This window comes from Uloborus diversus, chromosome 4 (genome assembly GCF_026930045.1).
Source record: "Uloborus diversus isolate 005 chromosome 4, Udiv.v.3.1, whole genome shotgun sequence".
Lineage (NCBI taxonomy): Eukaryota > Metazoa > Arthropoda > Arachnida > Araneae > Uloboridae > Uloborus > Uloborus diversus.
The window spans coordinates 148,740,537-148,760,634 of NC_072734.1; the positions used below are offsets into that span (position 1 = coordinate 148,740,537).

The window sequence follows — 20,098 nt, forward strand, 5'->3', positions numbered from 1 at the left end:
TGTTCGTACGAAACAATATACCGCCTGTTTCTTCTATCAAATTTTTTAATTTATTCTTTGCTGGCTGCTTTAGCATTATCGTAAATATAAATATATTAAGATGAACTGAAATTTTTGAACATTTTAATCAAGTACTCAATTACTTTTTTCTTGGCTGCTTTAGCATTAACGTAAATATAAGTATATTAAGATGAACTGTATTTTTTGAGCACTATAACCAAGAAATTAAATACATATTTTATTTCATACTTTTTAGTGCGAATCAAGCTGATGAAAAAGTCTTTATATTTTAAATTTTTTTTAAATCTTTTATTTCAAAAAAAATTCGTATTACTTAAAGCGAAAAAAAAATTTTGTACGAAAAAGTTAAAACGAAAAAGCATACATTTGTATTAATGGCTTATATTTTGCTTATATAATAATTTAATGACCGAAATGTACAACACACTCCCCTTTCTTCCGTTTGCCACCCCCCAATATCTTCGTCCCTCGCCCTGTTACCACACGTCCCTCCCAAAAGTCCGTTCTAAACGTCTTTACAGCGGAGTGGCCTGACGCATTGTGCCGTTAGCACACGAGGAATCTCACATAAGTAAAAATATTTATTTTAAAGGATTGTACTTGTACTTAGCTTATATAATTTAATTGCACAGAGGCCAGAAATCTATGCTTGTTTTGGTTTAGCCTTGAAACTTATGTGCGAAATTTATTAACAAACTTTAGTTTTATGATTACTATTATAGGGCCGTGGTAGCCCGATCGCTAGAGATTCGGGGCTGGAGCGTCCTGAGTTCGAACCTCGACGGTCGAAGACCCACCGTCGTCATTAAAGGGGACTGGAAGCCGTTAAATATGCTCGTGGTCTCAATGTCCTCCAAGTGAAACGATACTCTGGGGGTGCTAGCACCAGGTAGCTATTAGCTCCTGGACTAGTTCTAAGTTCTCATTAGCTGTTCGATCCGGTGATGGTGCTGCCATCTATCGGTATATAAAATAATGGAGGCAAGGCACTTAGTATGCAGTCTTCGACATAAATACAGTTGTAGTCAGTTGTGACTCTGAATAGGAATAGGAATAGGAATAGGATTACTATTATTTCATTGCTTCTGGCAACAATTGAAAAGCAGAAGTGTGTTAAGTTTCACCGGGCTAAATTTAACCCGGCAACTGGAAGCAAAGTGTGAAAATTATGACGGAGAAAGCAAGTACAGAAAAAATCTTAAAAAAAAAAAAAACAGGTATGATTTAATGATTCTTACAATTTCTCCTAGAAAGGATAATGTACTAATTATATCATGATCGGTTAAATCAATGATAAATAACACTTAAAAAACTAAACAAATAACGGAAATACAATTAAATAAAGGACCTTTGCTTTTACTTATAATGTTAATCATTTTCACTACATTTTAACTTCTTTTTGAAGCGAAATACATTAGAAAAGTGAAGTATCTCTAATTACAGTGAAAAAAATGACCTCAAAACTGAAAGAATAACATTTTTATTAAAACATTTGGGTTCAAAGTGAATCAAGATACAGTGGTGAAGTTCAACAATAAATAGTTTACAGTAAAAATGACTCAATGGAAATGTTTTGATTTTGATGTCTTATCCTCTGAAGATTCCAAAAATTCGCTGGCTATTCTGAAAAACAAAGAAATTAAATTATGAGTGGTTTTTAATATCGAAGTAAGCAATTTATATCAATCTACGCAATTTCAATCCGGCTTTCAATATTAGGAATGATTACGAATATTTTAGCTGATGTTGACACTCTAATTATATAACGTTTTTCATCAAAAAAACTTCTTCAAGACAATCAATTTGGCTTTTTTTTTCTCATTTATACCGTTAATAAAAGTTTCTACACATCTAACCATGCATTTAATTGTATTTATAGTAATTTTTACATTCATGAAAGGAAACTTTTGTCTTTTTAAGGTTTATCTTATGTTCGTATCATAAATTATAGGTGCATGTGTTCTACCATTGGTTTTCGTATTGATTTTCCTTAATTAAAAGTATTTATTTAAATGTACTATATCATTGACGTTTAATGTACGTTTGCGTACGTATCACTCTAACTATACGTTCAATCTATACATCTATCTTTACAGTACATATTTACATTATTCATTTGATGATTTGCCTTTTTTTACAATATTTTTATTTCCATGTAGAAAATATTTTATATGTGTATATCTTATATGTTACTTTTAGCAATTTAATCATGGATATTTAGCGGTATCCATGACATTTTGCCTAGTTATCATTGCACGTTATCCATTATTATTATTATTATTATTATTAATATTATTATTGCTCTGTTCCGTCTGATGTCTTTAATAAGCTTTAAAGCTATCTGTATGAATAAATATGCTTAACAATTAACAACATCTGATTGTGATTAGAAATAAAATAATAACTATGACAAAAATAATAAAGTTGACAAAAAAAAGTTTAAAAATTAAAAAAACTATATATACATTTATTTATTATAAATATTCTGCATCGTTTTTTGATTCCTTTTTACCACTTATTGGTTTCTTTTTCTATTGTAGCAAATACAAAATTGAAAAAAAGTATTTCATTAATATATTCTATGTTGTACTTAGGTGAAACAATGAAATCCCGTTGCAAGGAGCTTCAAGGGACTGTAAATTTTGTTTATTGTAACGGAAATTTAGTTACGGAATTCAAGCAATGTAATGCAAGTTAAATCGGGGCTATTTTTTTTCTTTACCGGTTTTACAGATTTTGTTGTATTGGTATTCGTTTCAACAGGATTTCCCTGCATAGCAGAAAAGTTTGTTTCAGTTTGAATGCATCATTTACATCTTTATTTGCCAACGAAGTGTACTTTTGTCAGAATTAGAAATGTTCATTTTGTGAGATAAATTTGGCGACTTTTCCTTTTTTTATAGCGTAAATGCCATGATACGTAAGTATCACTACCAAATAAAACAAACTATTGAAGCATTACAGGTTTACACATGCATAAATATAATTTACAAAATAAAATGGCAACTAATAGAATACTTACTTTTCTGCTCGCTGCATATGAAATTAGTAACATGTTAGTGGGTCATGGAAGAAAAAAATATGTTATCAAAAAGAGTCACTAACTATAGTTGTTACAATTTAGATATGTTTTTCCATGCAAGTAAGAAAAAGGTTATTTTTTGAACCTAACTGTTCTTAAACTATTATTAGTTAAGTTACTGTTAGTTCCCATTCACAGTTATACCGAAGGGTTATAATAACTGTTTTAAAACTCCGGATAATGGGATTGGATTTTAAAAAAAAATTCATTCAGGGAAAGATCGTTAGTTTTCATATTAGATGGTTAACGTTTTGGAATTTTTTTTTTTTTTTAGTTTTGTAGTCTTCGACATGCATCACTTACTTTCTTGTCTCGGAAAATGACAACTTTTTTCGCATTCTTCTTCGGATTTAAAGTTATTTAAGTTTCCGTCGCAGCCTCCGTAAATAAAGGATTCGCACTTTCCATTTTCGTCATTGAAATAAAATCTGGGCAAAAATGCTCTGCATTTTCCAGGTACTGCGGGTTGTTTACACATGTCTGGAGAAGACTCTCCGGATTCTTCGGATTTTCCGGTTTCTTGAGTTCCGGCTTCTTCTGAAGCGGGAGTGGAGATTTCGGAAGACTCTTGATTGGTTGGTTCACTGTTAGATGTATCGACTTCTTCAGATGCGGGATTTGACGAATCATTTTCAGATGAGTCAGAGCCTGACGAATTTTAGAGTTTTTTATGTCGTTTAGAAATGTTACAATTGTATTAACACATTTATCACTTTAATTAATACTTATATCATGGCGGGTTCTTGTTTCTTTTATCGTACATCATAATATTTCAAGAGATGTTTATCATTTAGATTTGAACTGTGCTTGGTTTTGTCACGATATTGTAAATATTTACAATACGCATGAACTGTAATATCAAGGCATTTGTTCGTATTAATAAAGCAGTAACTATTTCTAAACATTAGTAATTTATAATGTATGTGAGAACTACTCATTATCATTTAAGTGTTAAATCTATGCTTATTGCTCTTTTGTATGCGAAGCAATCAACTTAACATTTTATATGCTTCAATAAAACACGTGCTATGTTCAAACTAGGTTGGCTTTAACTAAAACATTTTCTAAGCCAAGCGTGTAACAAAAAGTGTAGAGTTAATGTTACCAAAGATATTAGAAAGTATCTTTGCTGTTAACAAAGATACCAAATGAAAGATACCTGAAATAAAATAACAGCTCAGTCATTCCTGCCGAGGACTACAGTTTCGTGCTTATTAGCACCCATCAGCCCGGCATAGGAAGTGACTGAGCTAGAGGTGGAAAACCTCATGATATTTCCATGATAAAATGAAAGGTGTTTCTGATGTTTCTGCCGTTTGTGTTTGTGCTACTTATTGCTCAAATTTAAATTTCGACACTTACACCCCTGTGCTTCTAGGTGCGTTGAGTTCTATTTGTTTCTTTTTGTATTATACTGGTTAATCGTACGAGCAAGGGCGAAACACATCCGTTGCTATGGCAACTAAAAACGTGTATAGCTGAATAGCGCTACTACATCAACCAGCTGACGCATCCGCCTTTTTGGATCAGAGTGAGTGTTTGCGTAATTGTCTGTCTTGGCATGACATCGTCTTTTGCTGACTCTTCACAGCGAGAAATTATTAACGAACAGAGTTTTTAATGATATAAAGTATGTAATTTTCATATCAGCTAGATAGTGCGAATGCAAGCTAACATTGTGGCGTAAATTTCAGTAAGACGGGCACAGAAGTCTATTTTTTCGGTGGACATAATTTAATTAATATTTAATCACTAAAAAATATACTCCCAAAGTGTTTGCCTTGATAATATCGGTCCATTTTGCCGACATTTGTCGTTTGCACTGCATTGACGGCTAATGAAAAAGTACCCTATTGGAAATTGAAACTCCAAAGGGTTGCAGAGAAAATGAATAAATTAAAATTTTTTGATTTTGTTTCCACGTATTTAAAAAAAATCTATTTTTATTTCCTGTGATAAATTTTTATCACTGCTGAAAGTTCTGCTTTTATATAAAATGAAGACATTTTTGCATCCCATTACAAACCAACAAGGCAAAAATATTCCCCCCCCCCCCATAGGTAAAATGGGAAGTATAGGTAGTACAATTAACAATGTGATAAGATGAATAAAATTCTAAACTCTATTTGTTTTTACGACTATGTATTATGAAAACAATAGGATCAAAATAACTCCAAACATTTACTTGTTACTTGTGAATCTGGCAAAAAACTAATGAATGAATTCCTGATTTAAAGTAATATGTTTTTACCAATATCAACTTTTAAAATATTTTGGAATTTTTGGAGTCAAACATCAACTGATTCGCGCAAATATAATTTTCTGCGTCCACCCTTCACTCAAGGTCTTAGTCAGAAAATAACTGTCAATGAGTTACGGATGAGTTAAAATCCTGTTTGCTAAAGCAAAAGGTCGCAAAGTTTGGACATAGGAATATATTTCTTAACTTAAAAGGCATTTTCATTGAACTTTAACGCGTCAATTTGTGGTTTGGACTACTTTCAAGTGTTTGAATCGTAGGTGGCTGATGACCTCTTCTGCAATGCTTGCCTCCTAAGTATTGCGTATTGCCTCTGTCAACAAGGTGAACAAGTCCAGAGATTTGAAGACACGTCTTTGTGCAGACGGGAGGGGGCTCGCAAAAGGTGAAGGAAAGTAAAAGTGACAGAAACCTTGGGAAGATGGAGCAGCGGTTTGCGAAAACTCATTTTTAACTTTCTGACATAATGAAGAAAAATCATTCAAATTGTTCTTTCTGCATTTACAAAAGGTTTGGTAAGGACGGAAATTGTCAAAGAAATGGTTGTAGTGTTCTTTCCAAAATGATTTACATTAAAAAAAAGACTATAAACATTTTCTTACGCACATAAAAGGACATTTTTCAATAGGAATTAGAATAAGTATATTTAAGTTTTCTGACTAAACTAATCAGTTCCAAAAGTTTATCTTCAAAAGGTGTTTGTATGTTGTTAATTATATTTCATATAAGTCTTCCTGAACTGCGAAATTATTCGGGATTTGCACCAAAAACATTTATCTTTTGTCCTGAAAATGATAAAACTTTTCACTAAAGAAGAGATTTTTTTATTCAGTTTTAATTCTTAAAAGTAAGCTCAACATAACATTCCTACGTATATTTGCTTCTGAGATCTATTAATAAAGTAGAGAACTTCTGAAGAAAAGTTTCCAAGAACTTTTATTCATACTTAACTATCTATAAAATCAAGCAGCAGAATTAATTTAGTTTGGAAAAAAATCAATATGTTAATTTATCATTATTGCAAAGAAGTGCTCGAGATATTGTTAGATACATTATTTTTTAGTCAAAGCTTTCGCAGCCCTATACGTTTTTTTTTTTTTTTAATTCAAACAGCAAAAGACTTAAAAACAAAGCAATTTTCAACTTTCCATCTTTGGGAGACAGATCAGTTGAACTATAAATATTTTTTTTAAATGTTTTTTTAGAAGTTAGTGACGCGTCCAAAGGATTGTCACTGAAATACTTCAATTAGATGATACCACATAGAATGCTCTTTTAGTCATTTCAGCGCAAACATAAGGTGTTCCTGTAAGAACACATTGGAGCAAACTCGATGTTGCGAAGTTTTTTTTTTAATAATGTTTTAAGATACTTTAATATGGTAACAAAACGACCTACCACCGTCAGTACATAATCCCTAAACGAAGTGACCCCAATTATCTTATAACCACAATAGCTTAAAATGAATGCCAAGCCACTTTGACATGTTCGCAAGAAAAGACATCCCGAACAATAACATGTGGGCCAAACCAGAACTTAAACTCGGACCCCTCAACAATCGATGCCCCTGGAGGGCAATACGTTAAGCCCTAATAGCAATGACTAAAATGTCACAAAGAGACCATTCACAAATGAATTGTTGCAGTGATGTCATAATGAATGTCAGTCTGCGGAACTGGCATAGAGGATATTGCAGTGACGTCTATTAAATGTGACACAATGAGCAACCGAAAAATGAATTGTTGTAATGACGTCGCATTAAAGTCACAAGAAACATGTCGTAAGGTGTCACAGCGTGAATACAGTGAAATTTCATAATTTTTCCACCTTATAACTGTAACTGTTGTGTCTCTCAGTGATGTCCCTGTAGTTTTACCACGACATGTTGTGTTTTAAGAGATTTAATTATATTACCTGCGACAGTTCCGCCGCATCGTTTCATGCAATCCTCCTCCGTCCAGAACCTGTTTGCATTTCCGTCACATCCTCCCCAGATGAAATCTTGGCAACTTCCCGAAGAAGCATTATAGAACCAGCTTGGGATATAGGCGAGGCACATGCCGTTTCTGGGTTTCAAGAGGCAAGGATTCTCAGCTCCTTCATTTGCCGCAGGTGGTTGTTGTCCTAGCGGAGTTGCTCCTTGGCTCGGTCCAAATGGCAAGGGAGATTCTAGCAAAATGCACACACACTTATACTGATAAATTATATTGCTGTATAATGGTACTTCTACTGATAAGCAGTCAAGGTTATTTGCTTCTTCCGTCTTTTCAAAAGTAATGCACGAAATGTGAAGAATTTACTGTGTGTATTGAGTTTAAAATTTACTATACAAGTATTTTCATTAGTAAAAATGTCACTTACTAATCAAATGAACTGTCATAAATTAAAAATATAGAAATAAAAATATTTTTTTTTTCGTTAAGTTAAAACAGGTTGTTAAATTCAGGCTGTAGTTTTGGAAGGCGGGCAATGTAGAGTAAAGTGGAATAGAGCGGAAAAGTGAAATGGTAAAATATTTTCGCTTATTTCACCTATCCAGAAACATTTCAACTGTGGGGTTAAACATGAGTTGAGTACAGATAAAAATTAAACAGCTCGAAAATTAAAGAGAAAACATATAACAAGTAATTTTAAATTTCCATACACATTTTATAATATTTTTAATGATAAAGTTTTTACAATTAACTTTTTAAATATTAATTGAGATCTACTGAAGTCCAGGTCAGAATTCATTTTGTAATTTTTGGGCAGGTTTTGATTTTAAATGTTTGATACAATTTCTCTAATTTACGTGAGAAATAGTGAAATAGTTTATTTGGTCTATACTTATCCTTTCCTTTATTAAATCATATCTAGGTCTTACTTTATTAGCCAAATCATTTACATTCCTGCGTTTAGAAATTCACTTGTATGTTTACTCATTCATTTACTCATTTTCTTAATCATTCACTTTTTTATTCAATAGTTTGTTTTTTCATACATTAATTAATCAGTTCATTTATTTTTTATTTTTATTGTTAAATTATTTTGCCATCAATTCAATCGATCATTTATTTATTCGTTTGGTAAAACATATTTTTAATAATCTAATTAAAAATAGTTCATTCGAAAAGAATTAATTTTACACTTTTTTTTTCTTTTTTTGAATTTACAAATGCATTACCAAAAATGGGAAAATGAATTTCAATTCAAGTTTTATTACAAAACACCAATTTCAAAACAAATTTCGAATTAGTTTACTCTGAAAAAGGTAATTAACTTTGATACTTCACTTAACTCCACGTTCCCCAACATTTACAATCGCATTTTGGTAAATTTATAGTCCAAATACCTCAACACCAACAAGCAACATTTATGTTGAAAATTCGAAAAACTACAAGAGAACATTAAACTACATATTATTATTATCTTAGTCTTGCACTTCACCAGTTTTTAAAGTTAAAAAATATCTTGAAATTGTTGGGTCTTTGCCCGGATAAAAGTAATTGTGTTTTAAAAATTTCATTGTACATAATGAAACTGATTGCAACAGTCATTAATGGGGGTCTTTTTTCGGGGGGGGGGACAAATTTTTATGCACATATTTATTTTTCTCAAAAAAAAATGTGCTCAGTTCCTTGCATTTCTCCGAGTTTCTTAGAACATTATATCTTTCCTACTGTCTTAAAAACAGAAAACTGATTTCTAATACCAAAAATAAATAAATAAATAAATAAATAATGATATGAAATTGAATAGTGTTACATTACTTATTTTCTAAATTTCTTAGGCTAAGTTTTTTCTTACTAAAATAAGAGTTTTTTATTTTAGTAAGAAAATTTTCTACATGTTGTAAAGACCTGAAAAAATTCAGCACAACTTTCATATTTAAAACGATGGTGTTAAGTTAGCTATCTTTGTTCTACATCATCTTTTCAGGTTCTAGTGCTATGCAGTAGCTCTCAAAGTGCAAATAGAGATTCGGTTTCTTTTACATTGCAGCAGTACCATGAAGAAATAAATGTTTGTTGTTTTAACCTCATATTGACGTTTTTTTTCTTTTTTGCGTCCACAAATTTTTTTTTTAAGAAAGCTTGTTCTAGCACACAAGAAATGAGTAAAAATGGAAATTGTACTTAACGGAACTGTCCTTTCGCGTAATTATTGGTCGGAAACTTTATTTCATTGAAATAAAATCAATTGTGTAAAAATCTCATACAATTAAATTTATTTCTAAATTTAAACATTTTACGGGAAGAAAATTGTAAAGTTAATTCAAAACATAACTCAAAAGCTAACATTCACAACTCCAAATTTGTCCGTAAAAACACTTACATACTTGTCAAAAAAGAACTTTTCTATCAAATAAACCATATAATCTATCAAAAGCTGTATATCAGACAATATTTTAATGAGAACACTTTAAGGAAATGTAAAGTTTTGTAATACTATTTATTTATTTATTTACCTGAGTAAGCAATAGCGACCAATGCGCTGAAAAACAAAACTAAGGAAATTGTTTTCGTCATTTTCACAGATCAGCAAGAAACCTGAAAAAATAACGTAGAATAATGTAATTTAAGTTGAACTGGGAAAACATTCTTTTTTAATTTAATAAAATAGATTTATTTATTGATGAAATTTTTAAACAGAGAAACAAGATTTTAAGTTTCTTAATGTCAAAAAATTTTAAAGGTACAAATTTGTAAAAAGTCTCAACGTTATACATGTCGAATTCAAGGATATAAGTGTATAAAAATAGAAAAATAAATGTTCTTTAGGTGACACATAAATTACTGTTGACAATAAACGCAAAGGCCAAGACAGCGACTATAGTAAACGAACAGAATTATTCTGCTGATGATGATATATTTGCTTTAAAAAATGCATGTCTGATATATTTAAAATGGAAATAACTTTCACAAAGCGCTAATGCAAGAACTTATCTTGTTAAAGTGAGAATGAACGCACGAGAGCATTTTATCGTGAACGATTTAATTCGGATATCACCTTAAGAAATGCATCTTTTTGAAATCAAAAACTTTTCCATTAATGGTAGAAAAGAAAATTGTGTTCACATAAAACAGTGTTACTTTTCTTGTTGAAAGGACACATAAAAACACACAAAAAAGAGGGCAAAAAAAAAAAAAAAAATAAATAAATAAAGAATGCAAAACAATGAAAACCATAAAGGTTTGCAATTCAAACGTCTAGTAAACTTTAATATGCTGATTTGAAACCTAATATTGTAAGCTTTTATATATGTTTATTAAGGGTGTCCCAAAATTAATGCAAGATTTGAATTTGCCGCCATTTTTGCAATAAATGGTTGGCAACCCTGAAAAAAGAACAATTTGACAGCTGAGAGTTTAGGGTAATCAAAAATGGAGCGTTATACGATACAATAACGCGCTTTCATTATTGAACAATTGTTTCAAAAATAATGAAAGTTGAGGCTGGTAAAGCAGTTACTGTTATTGGCGCTCGGTATCGCAACACGGTAATGCACGGGTGGTTGTGAGCTTGTTGACATAGACTTTTGAATTCAAATAACCCCATAAGAAGAAATTTAAAAATGTTAAATCACATGATCTAGGGTGCCAATTCTGATGACCGAAATGAGAGAGTACGCTACCAGAAAATGCCTCATGCAGTAATTGAAATGTTTCACTCTCTCTAGCTGCATGGTACAATAACACCTCATTTTTACTAACCCTAAACTCTCAACTGTCAAATTGTTCTTTTTTCATGGCTGTCAACAATTTATGGAAAAAATGGTGGCAAATTCAAATCTTGCGTTAATTTTGGGACACCCTTTATAATCAAATTGCTCTTATTACTACAGGAATTAAGGATGATGGAAGGAGAAAACGTTTTGGTTAGAAAAGTAGGTGTTGAAGAAATTAGCTTTACTGTACGCATCTAAAATTGTTAAAATTGAGAAAAAAAATTGCAAAGATTAATCGATTGACGGACTGGAATATTTATTTAATTTTTTAATTATTTTATGAAGCCAGAACATTGCACGAAAAATCACAGCAGAAATTCTAAATTATTTTTTTAAAAAAATTTCTAAAACCTATTTAAAAATATTTTTATAATATAATCTAACAATTAAACAAGAATAGTAAGAATTGAGTAAAATTAAGATTATAATTTCTTTCATAGAATAGTCAAAACTTTTTTACTGCATGAAATTGCTAGAAATCAGAACTATACTAAGTTATAAAACGCTTTTTGATGCTTTAAAATGCGGGAAAGAGTCTCTGACCTAAAAGATAATTTTTAGTACCGGAACATTAGCAATAGTACTCACGACGCTGAATGGCTAGCGAATAGGCATCATCAGCAACAGATCACTCGCCGGTGACACGAGTGGCAAAAAACAGCATTAAAAAAAAACAAAATTTTTCGCAACACAACACTACAATCAAAGGCACTCCGATTAAAGGCACAGTAGATAATTGTAACCTCCCAAAAATGAGATCATTCAGTAAATTTTGTTTGACAATCCGGCAAAATTATCACTGTCCGGCAAATTTTGTTTGACGATTCGGCAAAATTATCACCCTTCGGCAAAAATTAGAGTTCCATTCGGTAAATTGAGAGTTTCTGACCTCCCAAAAATTTAACTTTAGGACACCCCTGATAACAATACGCTCAAAACTTTAATGTTATCTTTTCCGGTTCGTTTTTGCAGTTCAAATTAATACTGTCTAGTTAAAATTGAAAAACATTCTTCTAAAATAGGAAAATGTCTCTATTAGTTTGGTTATTTATACGCCGCCACGAACCAGTTATAAAAAACAACTTTGTAAGAGTATTTAGGAAAAACAGAGCAGCAAATTCACAGATTTTAAATCAATAAATTTATTACGTGTTTCAAGCAGGGTTGCGGCGGAAGAAAAAAAAGCAGACTCCAACTCCGACTTTTTTATAAATTATTTATTTTCAAATCCCCCTTCTTCATGGGAAGGGGGGAAAACCCCTAAACAGAGGCTGAAGTATTAATTCCTTTTTATAAATTTTTGCGTTGTATTTTATTGTAATCCTAAGATGTATTTACTATACGACGTTAGAAATTCAATTTGAAAATCAAATTATCCAACAGTTGTAAAAAAAATTGAATAGGATTAATTTGCTCATCTTTAAAGTTTAACTAATTCATGTTGATCCAATCCTGTGCTTTCAATTTTTGAAAGCTGTAAATTGGGGGATTGTTTTTATCTTAGTCAAAAACTTTTCTTGACGGGGGGGGGCAGTCCTCCCCCCTCCCGGGTGACACCCATCTCATGGGTACCACCTCAATCTCAGAGTTTATAAATATTGAAATACTTTGATTCTGAAAAATTTCCCCAATAATATCCCTCTAAATCTTAAATTTCGTCTTAAAAATTTCAACGGAAATATTGCACTATATTGCGGGGAGAGGTCGGGTACATGTACGGTACGTCTGGAGCAATTTTTACCCAAAATGCAGCGGTATACAGCTTTGTACGAATAGCTTTTACTATAGCTACATTTCTTGGCTCAATTTTTAATTTTACTTTTATTTGCAGCTTTAGAATTAACCTTAATAAGAAGATTTTTGGATTAACTGCAATTATTGAGTGTTGTAACCAAGAAATCATGTAATGATTTTATTTTGAACTTTTTAGTGATAACCAAGCTTTCTTAGATAAAGTCTTTAGATTAAAAAAAAAAAAAATACATTTATATTTTATCGAATCTTTTGACTTTGCGCTTTCGGGCCAAACCAACACTTATTTGAATTTACTAAGCACCCTCAGAAGTTTCCCGACTTGCTTAAACGATTCATACATTCCTTTTACTATTTTATAACTGAGATCGAGACAAAAAATATATTATTATTTTTATTTGAAAGTGACTACTTAGGAAATGTATGGCAACAAAACTGTTTGCTGACAGTTACTATCACTTAATCAAAGTTAAAAATAAACAAACTAGGAGACGGCATAGGTAGCTGTTACAGAAAGCTCGAAAAACAATCAAGCTAGCTGGTTGCCACAATGACAAGAATTTTCTTATTAGTAGCTTGTAATCAGATTGATAGGTAGTCATTTTTTAAAAAAAATACAAGAAGAGTCAGTGAAAATTAAGGAAATAAAATAATCCAGAGTCGGAGTCAGAGTCGTCATATTTTCGAACAACTCCGCCTCCGTCTCTTTGACTCCGACTCCACAGCCCTGATTTCAAGGTGTTTGGGGAAGAATTCTCGTATTGCTGAGATCCGTACTACAGATGAGGATCATATTGAACCCTCTCCCCTTTGGAGAGAAAAAAAAAAGTTTATATCGCTAAAATACGCATGTTTAGGTTGTGGGTCGGTCCTGCTGTCTGTTGAAGGAAATGTAGCAAAATTCTCTCTCTTTTATTCATAAGTTTAAGTTTTCTGGAGTGAAAAATAGGTTTCATGTAGCCTCGGACTGCTTGCATACAATAATATACATTTTGGGTGTTTCATTATGCTCATGTCAATTTATTTAGCGCACATTGGTTTATTTTCTGAAATTTAAATTTTTTTTTAATGACATCAGTTAATTCTTTTCTAAAGAAACTGTAGCTTTGCAATATGCTTTCTTAAGGATAGAAACAGACTAAATAAATTTTTAAAACACTGTCATTAAGCCGAATGCACATCAAATTTACCACAAAAATTCAACAGATAAAAACAAATCTGAATAAACGCAAACTGACGTCTCAAAGCTTTGGAAGCGTATCCAGGAGTATTGAACTCAATTAGCCAAAACATGAAAAAGTTATTTTTTTATGTATTTATTCCGTGCTAAAAGTTATAATATGCGTTTCAGTCATGCTTTCGTCACTAAATCCAGATTGTTCCGACATGCGGGCCGGGCCCCTTAGGAGATTTTTTTTTCCAACGAGTGCGGTGCAAGCAAAACGTTATTGTAAAAAACGAATCTTACACTACAACATTACAATCTTATAGGTGTTTGGCACATGCTTCGCATGCTTTTCATCCATATTTACATACATGCATACATATTTTTGTTGTTGTATAGTACTTGCAACACGCGTAAAACTAATATTATTGCATTTCTAAATAGTTTTGGGGTTTAGAAAACAGCATAGACACAAATATGGTCAAGCCGAATCTAACCCTATTATGTCCTGAAATATGTCACCATTCTCCTCTTCCTCTGAAAAGAAGAAGACTACCTTCCTTGACATTGGAATTTTATCTAAATTCCCTATCAGGGAAAATAATAAAGTTGAGAAACCAGGCAATGGCAGAAATACGGAGTCCTTGAATTACTTTACTTATATTTTTTTATTGTGAGGACAGAATGCAAGTATTGATTGACCTTGAACCATTTGAAAATAAAGCTTACTTTCAAAAGTTGCAGGAAAATGAACGTTGCAGGAAAGTAAAACACATACAAAAGTTAAATAATATTTTAGTTTGAAGTTTTACAAAAAAGCATAAAAGTAAAATTTCACACCACACAAAAATTTGCCGCTCTAAGCAACTCCCTACTCTGCATGTTTAGAAATTCTGCTCTGAATGTAGTATTAATGTTCTGCAGTCTGGGGAAAAAATATGTCATTGAAACTATTTATGAAATAAGATTCCCCGTGGACAAGGGGTCAAACTTAGAAAGCAAAGTTATACTATTGTATGAAAAAAAAAATTCGTAAAGAACTAAACGAGCCTACTTTCCCGTATGCTTATATCTACTTCCCAGTATCTGAACAAAATTCTCAAAATTAACTAAAATCGCAAATTATTTATACAATATTTTTTAATAGTTTAAGCTGATTTCTAGAAATAAAATATGCCTCGCTCATCTAAAGAATTGGATGCGTAAAAAATAAATAAACGAACAAATTAAATAGCAGCACCTTTTAAACAAAAGAGCAAATACATTTTATTCCATTAAAAGAAATCTTTAGCCCCTTTCAAAAAGAAAAACAAAATAATTAAAAAAAACTGAATAAAACTTATAAACAACTTATACACAATATTACTATAAAAACTTATAAACGGAATAAAATAAATGCATCATATCAAAAAAAAAATCTTTGTTTTTCTCTTGTTGCTAAAAAATAATTTTAAAATGAATTAATGTAATTTCAAAAATAAATGAAAACAATAAAATGTCAACAAAAGAAATAATAAGACAAAAAGGACTCCGAATTTCTCCGCCAAAAACTGAATACGTAAATTTAAACTTTAGAGTGAAAATAAAAATAGTTTTATTTAGTTTTTCCAACGAGTGCGGTGCAAGCAAAGCGTTGTTGTGAAAAACGAATCTTACACTAAAACATTACAATCTTATAGGTGCTTAGCACATGTTTCGCATGTTTTTCATCCATATTTACATACATGCATACATATTTTTGTTATTGTATAGTACTTGCAACATGCATAAAGCTAGTATTATTGCATTTCTAAATAGTTTTGGGATATAGTAGCTAAGTTATACTTTTGTATGAAAATAAAGCGGGATGGGAATACATAAAGGGTAAACTTGCCAGTGTATTATTTTATCACATTATTTGAAATTAACACATATTTAATAACGTAGTACAGTGAAACCTGTGTAAGTTGACCACTTGCGGTGCACTACTTTAGTGGGCAACTTAAACAGGTGGTCAACTTACAAAGGTCAATTTATATGATAAGGGGTAATTCCGTGCCTGAAAAAAGCGGCCAACTTTGACAGGTGGTCAGCTTACAAGGGTGGCCAACTTCACAGGTTTTACTTATCTTCAAATCAATCGCCATTAGCTCAAATATATTCCTCCAAATTTCATCTCGTCATTGAAAATGCACGTTTTCAGTATTAAAAAATAGCGTTTATGATTATTAATTCATACCTTGGAAGGATTGGTGGATTAGATTAGTGGAAAATAGTTCACTATTTTCGAACTTTCTCTCTCCTGCACTTTCGTTTCATTTTCTTTCTTTTGCATTCGTTCTAAGTGTTGATTTAAGTATGACGCATATGATTTTAATTTGTTTATGGCACTGATAGTCAGTACTTTGCTAGATAAAAAGTTATTTTTTTTATTATACATTAAGAAAAGAGTTTTGGATTTTTGTAATTCTGTTGTGTGCTACTTACTCATTTAAACAAGTGCGCAATTTTTGAGAAATAAATAAAAATAATCAAACGTATTTTTTAAAAAATTATGGAATTATGTGCATACCTTTACTTGGGTAATTCTTAGTGAAAGCTGTTTTTCGCAGGTAAACTTATTTTTCTTGATAATTTTTGAGTTTTTATTCACAAATTTTTAATGTATTATGCTATACGAATTCAATTATATAAAAATAAAATTTTTGTAGTTGTATTTTTGAAAAATTAAAAAATATCAATATACATATACATTTTAATCTTCATCTAGATATTTACTAAATTTTCATGTAAAATCTTATGAACTGCTAAAAGCCATGTTCTGCGTAGATGAAATAAATCGACTTTATATAGTATATTATTAATAGCTTGAGCTAATGCTACCTAAATACAAAAGAGAAAAAAAAATAAAGCCGTGGATTTGAGAAATGAAAGTATATTTTACAATGGAATTGTGCACGCCTAATTGCTCTGATTTTTGAGTGCTTATTTCTCACTTTTAATCCTTTTTTTTTCGCATTTCTTCAAGTTAGACTCTTTTCTTTTGTGATGTAACGTAAGTATTTGGTTTTCATGCTCTAGCTACTCCTGGCTTTTTTTTCTCTCTTTTTCCCCAATTCACATTGATGCAATGTAAGTAATTTCGTTTTGAACAGCGCTTTTTTCTTGCCATTAGTCATTAAAAAAAAAAAAAATCTCGCAAGATAGTATTTAGGCATTGACTTATAGTTTCCTTATCATGCAAATTTTCACTTTCAATTTTATTTCATTCTTGGAATTTATAAACATTTTTTCCGCAAGTCCGTTAGTAAACGTTACATTGACTTTCTCGTCAATAAGACGAAGTATAGAAGGTAAGTGAAAGCCTGGGGCAAACCGATGGGAGGTCCCGGGAAGTCGCTGTGACCTTCAAAAAATTTCCTAATTCGGCAAAATTATAATCATTCGGAAAATTGGGAGTTCCATTCTGAAAAAATGAGAGTTTCCGCCCTACGAAAAATTTAAGTCCGGAGCACCTCTGAAAATAAATTTAATTGTGTGCATGGTTCATAATCAGTTTTTGAATCCTTATGTTTTATTTTAAAGCATAAAAATTAATTTTTTGAATTATTTTTCTCAATAGTTCTGCGAAGTTACCAACGTGGTACGTTTGTTATTAAGTTCATCCCACGCACAGAAAAGAAAACATTTGGTCTTGTTTCAAAAAAGAAAATAAATAAATAAATAAAGGAGTAACGTAAAGTTTGACGACTTACAATTGTATTAGTTGTCAAAAGATGATTTCTATTTCATTGCATCTAAAAAAAGGTCAAGACATTTAAGTATTATTCCGCAACTAGAAAAAAACTAAAACGAATACTCTCTCTTCAAAATGTTGGCGTTTCCAATAAAGTATATTTACGAATGCAATATTAATCATAAATGAGACATGAAATCCGTTAAAAACGGCCAATGTGGCAAAAAATGCATTTGCTATAAAGCTGCTTATTCCGAGTAATGTTATAGTGAAACTATGTTAGTCCGAGATAAATTAGCAGTCTTAGAAATTTAATGATTTCGATAAAACCAGTTAATTTGCTCTGAAAATTATTGATGCACTGATACGTTACGTTCACTAAACTACTGATAACAGATATTTCCCTTTTTATTCCTATTTTCCAAACGTAAGAAGAGGCATTTAGTTTATTTTCTTTTATATATATATATATATATATATATATATATATATATATATATATATATATATATATATATATATATATATATATATATATATATATATATATATATATATATATATATATATATATAGTAGACTCTCTGTTTAACGACGTTCTCTATTTAAAGACGGCTTTTCACGGTCCCAGATGGTCTACTGCAGTGTTAAAAGCATTCTGTTTAAGGACGCTTTCTACTTAAGGACGATTTTTTGTGGTCCCTTGAAAGTCGTTAAACAGAGAGTCAACTGTATATATGTTATGGCCTCTGGGTTCAGCTATGCCAATGGTCCTAGTCAGTTTGTCAATCCAAAATGACGATCTAGAGCCGTGTTAAACCTAAGAATTCCATTACAACTAACAACAACTTTCAGTTAACTATAACAAATGCCTAGTACTTTTCTAAAGTAGTATTTTCTCCTATTTTGCTGATTAGCTTGGGATGGTAAAATTTCAATGCAATTACCCCTGGTTTTGCTATTTTCGTTGAAATTTAGCCCATCAAAATTATCTATTTTAATTAACGTTTTTACAGTATGATAAATTGTAATAGATTTGTTTTCTAACAATGCTTGCTGATATTCTTTACTAAATTTTGATAAAGTTTGAAAAATACTTTCCGAGATATATTGTGTTCCAACTAGTTATTTAATGCATCAAAACACGGTTAAAGAATGAGCATGAAACTGAACGTCAAAAAGAACTAACTGACCTGAATGTTTTTTTCCAACAAGAGCACGACGAACAGCTGGCGAAGAGATGGAAAGTTTAAAAACGAGATGGCGTTTGATGTCGTTCGCGAGATTTATACTCTTTCCCCGTCGCAGACTCGTTAGCAGGGTTGCTGCATTCAACCGGCAAGGTCACTTGGTTATCGCCCTATTGGCACGGCCTTTGGTCATAAAACGCAATACTACTCCATTCTAAGAGAAAGTTTTATTATTCTGTCACACGCGGGAAATAATGTATTAGTCGATTTCGTATGCATGGAAAACTTTTGTGGGTTTTTTGTTCCTTTGAGAGGCGATGCGTTTCCTAAAACATTGTTTTTTTCCGTAGTATGTGAGTTAGGTCATGATGTTCTTCTCTTGATAGGACAAATGACTGAGCTCTTTTATGCCTTTTGATGAACATTTGCTTGGCTTTAAATTTTAAAATGGGCAGTATTCTTTGGAACATGAATGTATTTTTCCCGTATTGGAAGTTATAACATTCGGGTGAATTATACATTCGTGCGTAGTTTTTTTTGGAAATCGTAACCAGTAATGTCATTACCTGAAAAGAATGAATGGAGTACGGTTATTATTTATTGGTACAAACATTCGTTTTACAGATTTTTTTAGGACTTGCGCAGAAATTTCGTTTGATTGAGAAACGTTAATTGAGAGTTGAAAAAAAAATAAACAATGCATATCATCTAAGTAAAATAATAACGCTGAAAAAAATAAAAGAAAACTTAAAAACTTGGTTTTAATGTTGTCAGGAAGAACGATCTGATACGCAAAAGTAGGCACTCGCTTAGCTGTTTGAGATAGCAATACTTTTTTTTTGACATTGAAATATAAGAAAATGTAAAAGATTTTTATTGCGCGAGGAGAAAGTCGTTTATGATATCAGATGAAAACATTTTCATCAAGGGCAGAGTTTCGATTTGCAAAACTGGAAACACCAGTTTAAGTAAATGATTGCCTTAAATTAAGTAATTACAATGAAACCTGTTTTTGTGCGGTCTTTTTTTTGTACGACATATATATATATATATTCTTTCCTTTTTTTGTGCGGTATATGAAAATTTTAATCAAACCAAGACCCGATTAACGAAAATATTTATAAAACGAGTGCGAGTTAGTATCTCTTCCAGTGGGCACTCTGATTTGAGAGGTCACTATGACCTCCCAAAAATTTCCTTATTAGG

At 31.3% G+C, this 20,098-nt stretch overlaps 1 protein-coding gene across 1 annotated transcript; it reads right to left on the reverse strand.

Annotated features, from left to right (window-relative positions):
- Positions 1-1,485: 1,485 nt before the first annotated feature.
- On the reverse strand, positions 1,486-18,967 carry LOC129220165 (kunitz-type U19-barytoxin-Tl1a-like). The gene is made up of 5 exons (XM_054854519.1): positions 18,896-18,967; positions 9,811-9,892; positions 7,278-7,532; positions 3,407-3,751; positions 1,486-1,644 (listed from the first exon to the last, which is right to left on the reverse strand). Exons 2-5 carry the CDS (start codon positions 9,869-9,871, stop codon positions 1,640-1,642), a joined length of 666 nt encoding a protein of 221 aa, XP_054710494.1. The 5' UTR covers positions 9,872-9,892; positions 18,896-18,967; the 3' UTR covers positions 1,486-1,639.
- Positions 18,968-20,098: the final 1,131 nt, after the last annotated feature.

Excerpts from the sequence above, each read along its gene's own strand:
- LOC129220165 (XM_054854519.1), bottom strand. The coding sequence starts at position 9,871 with ATGACGAAAACAATTTCCTTAGTTTTGTTTTTCAGCGCATTGGTCGCT. Across the intron at positions 7,533-9,810 it reads GGTCGCTATTGCTTACTCAG|AATCTCCCTTGCCATTTGGA; the intron begins GTAAATAAATAA and ends GCATTTTGCTAG. Across the intron at positions 3,752-7,277 it reads ATGCGGCGGAACTGTCGCAG|GCTCTGACTCATCTGAAAAT; the intron begins GTAATATAATTA and ends AAAATTCGTCAG.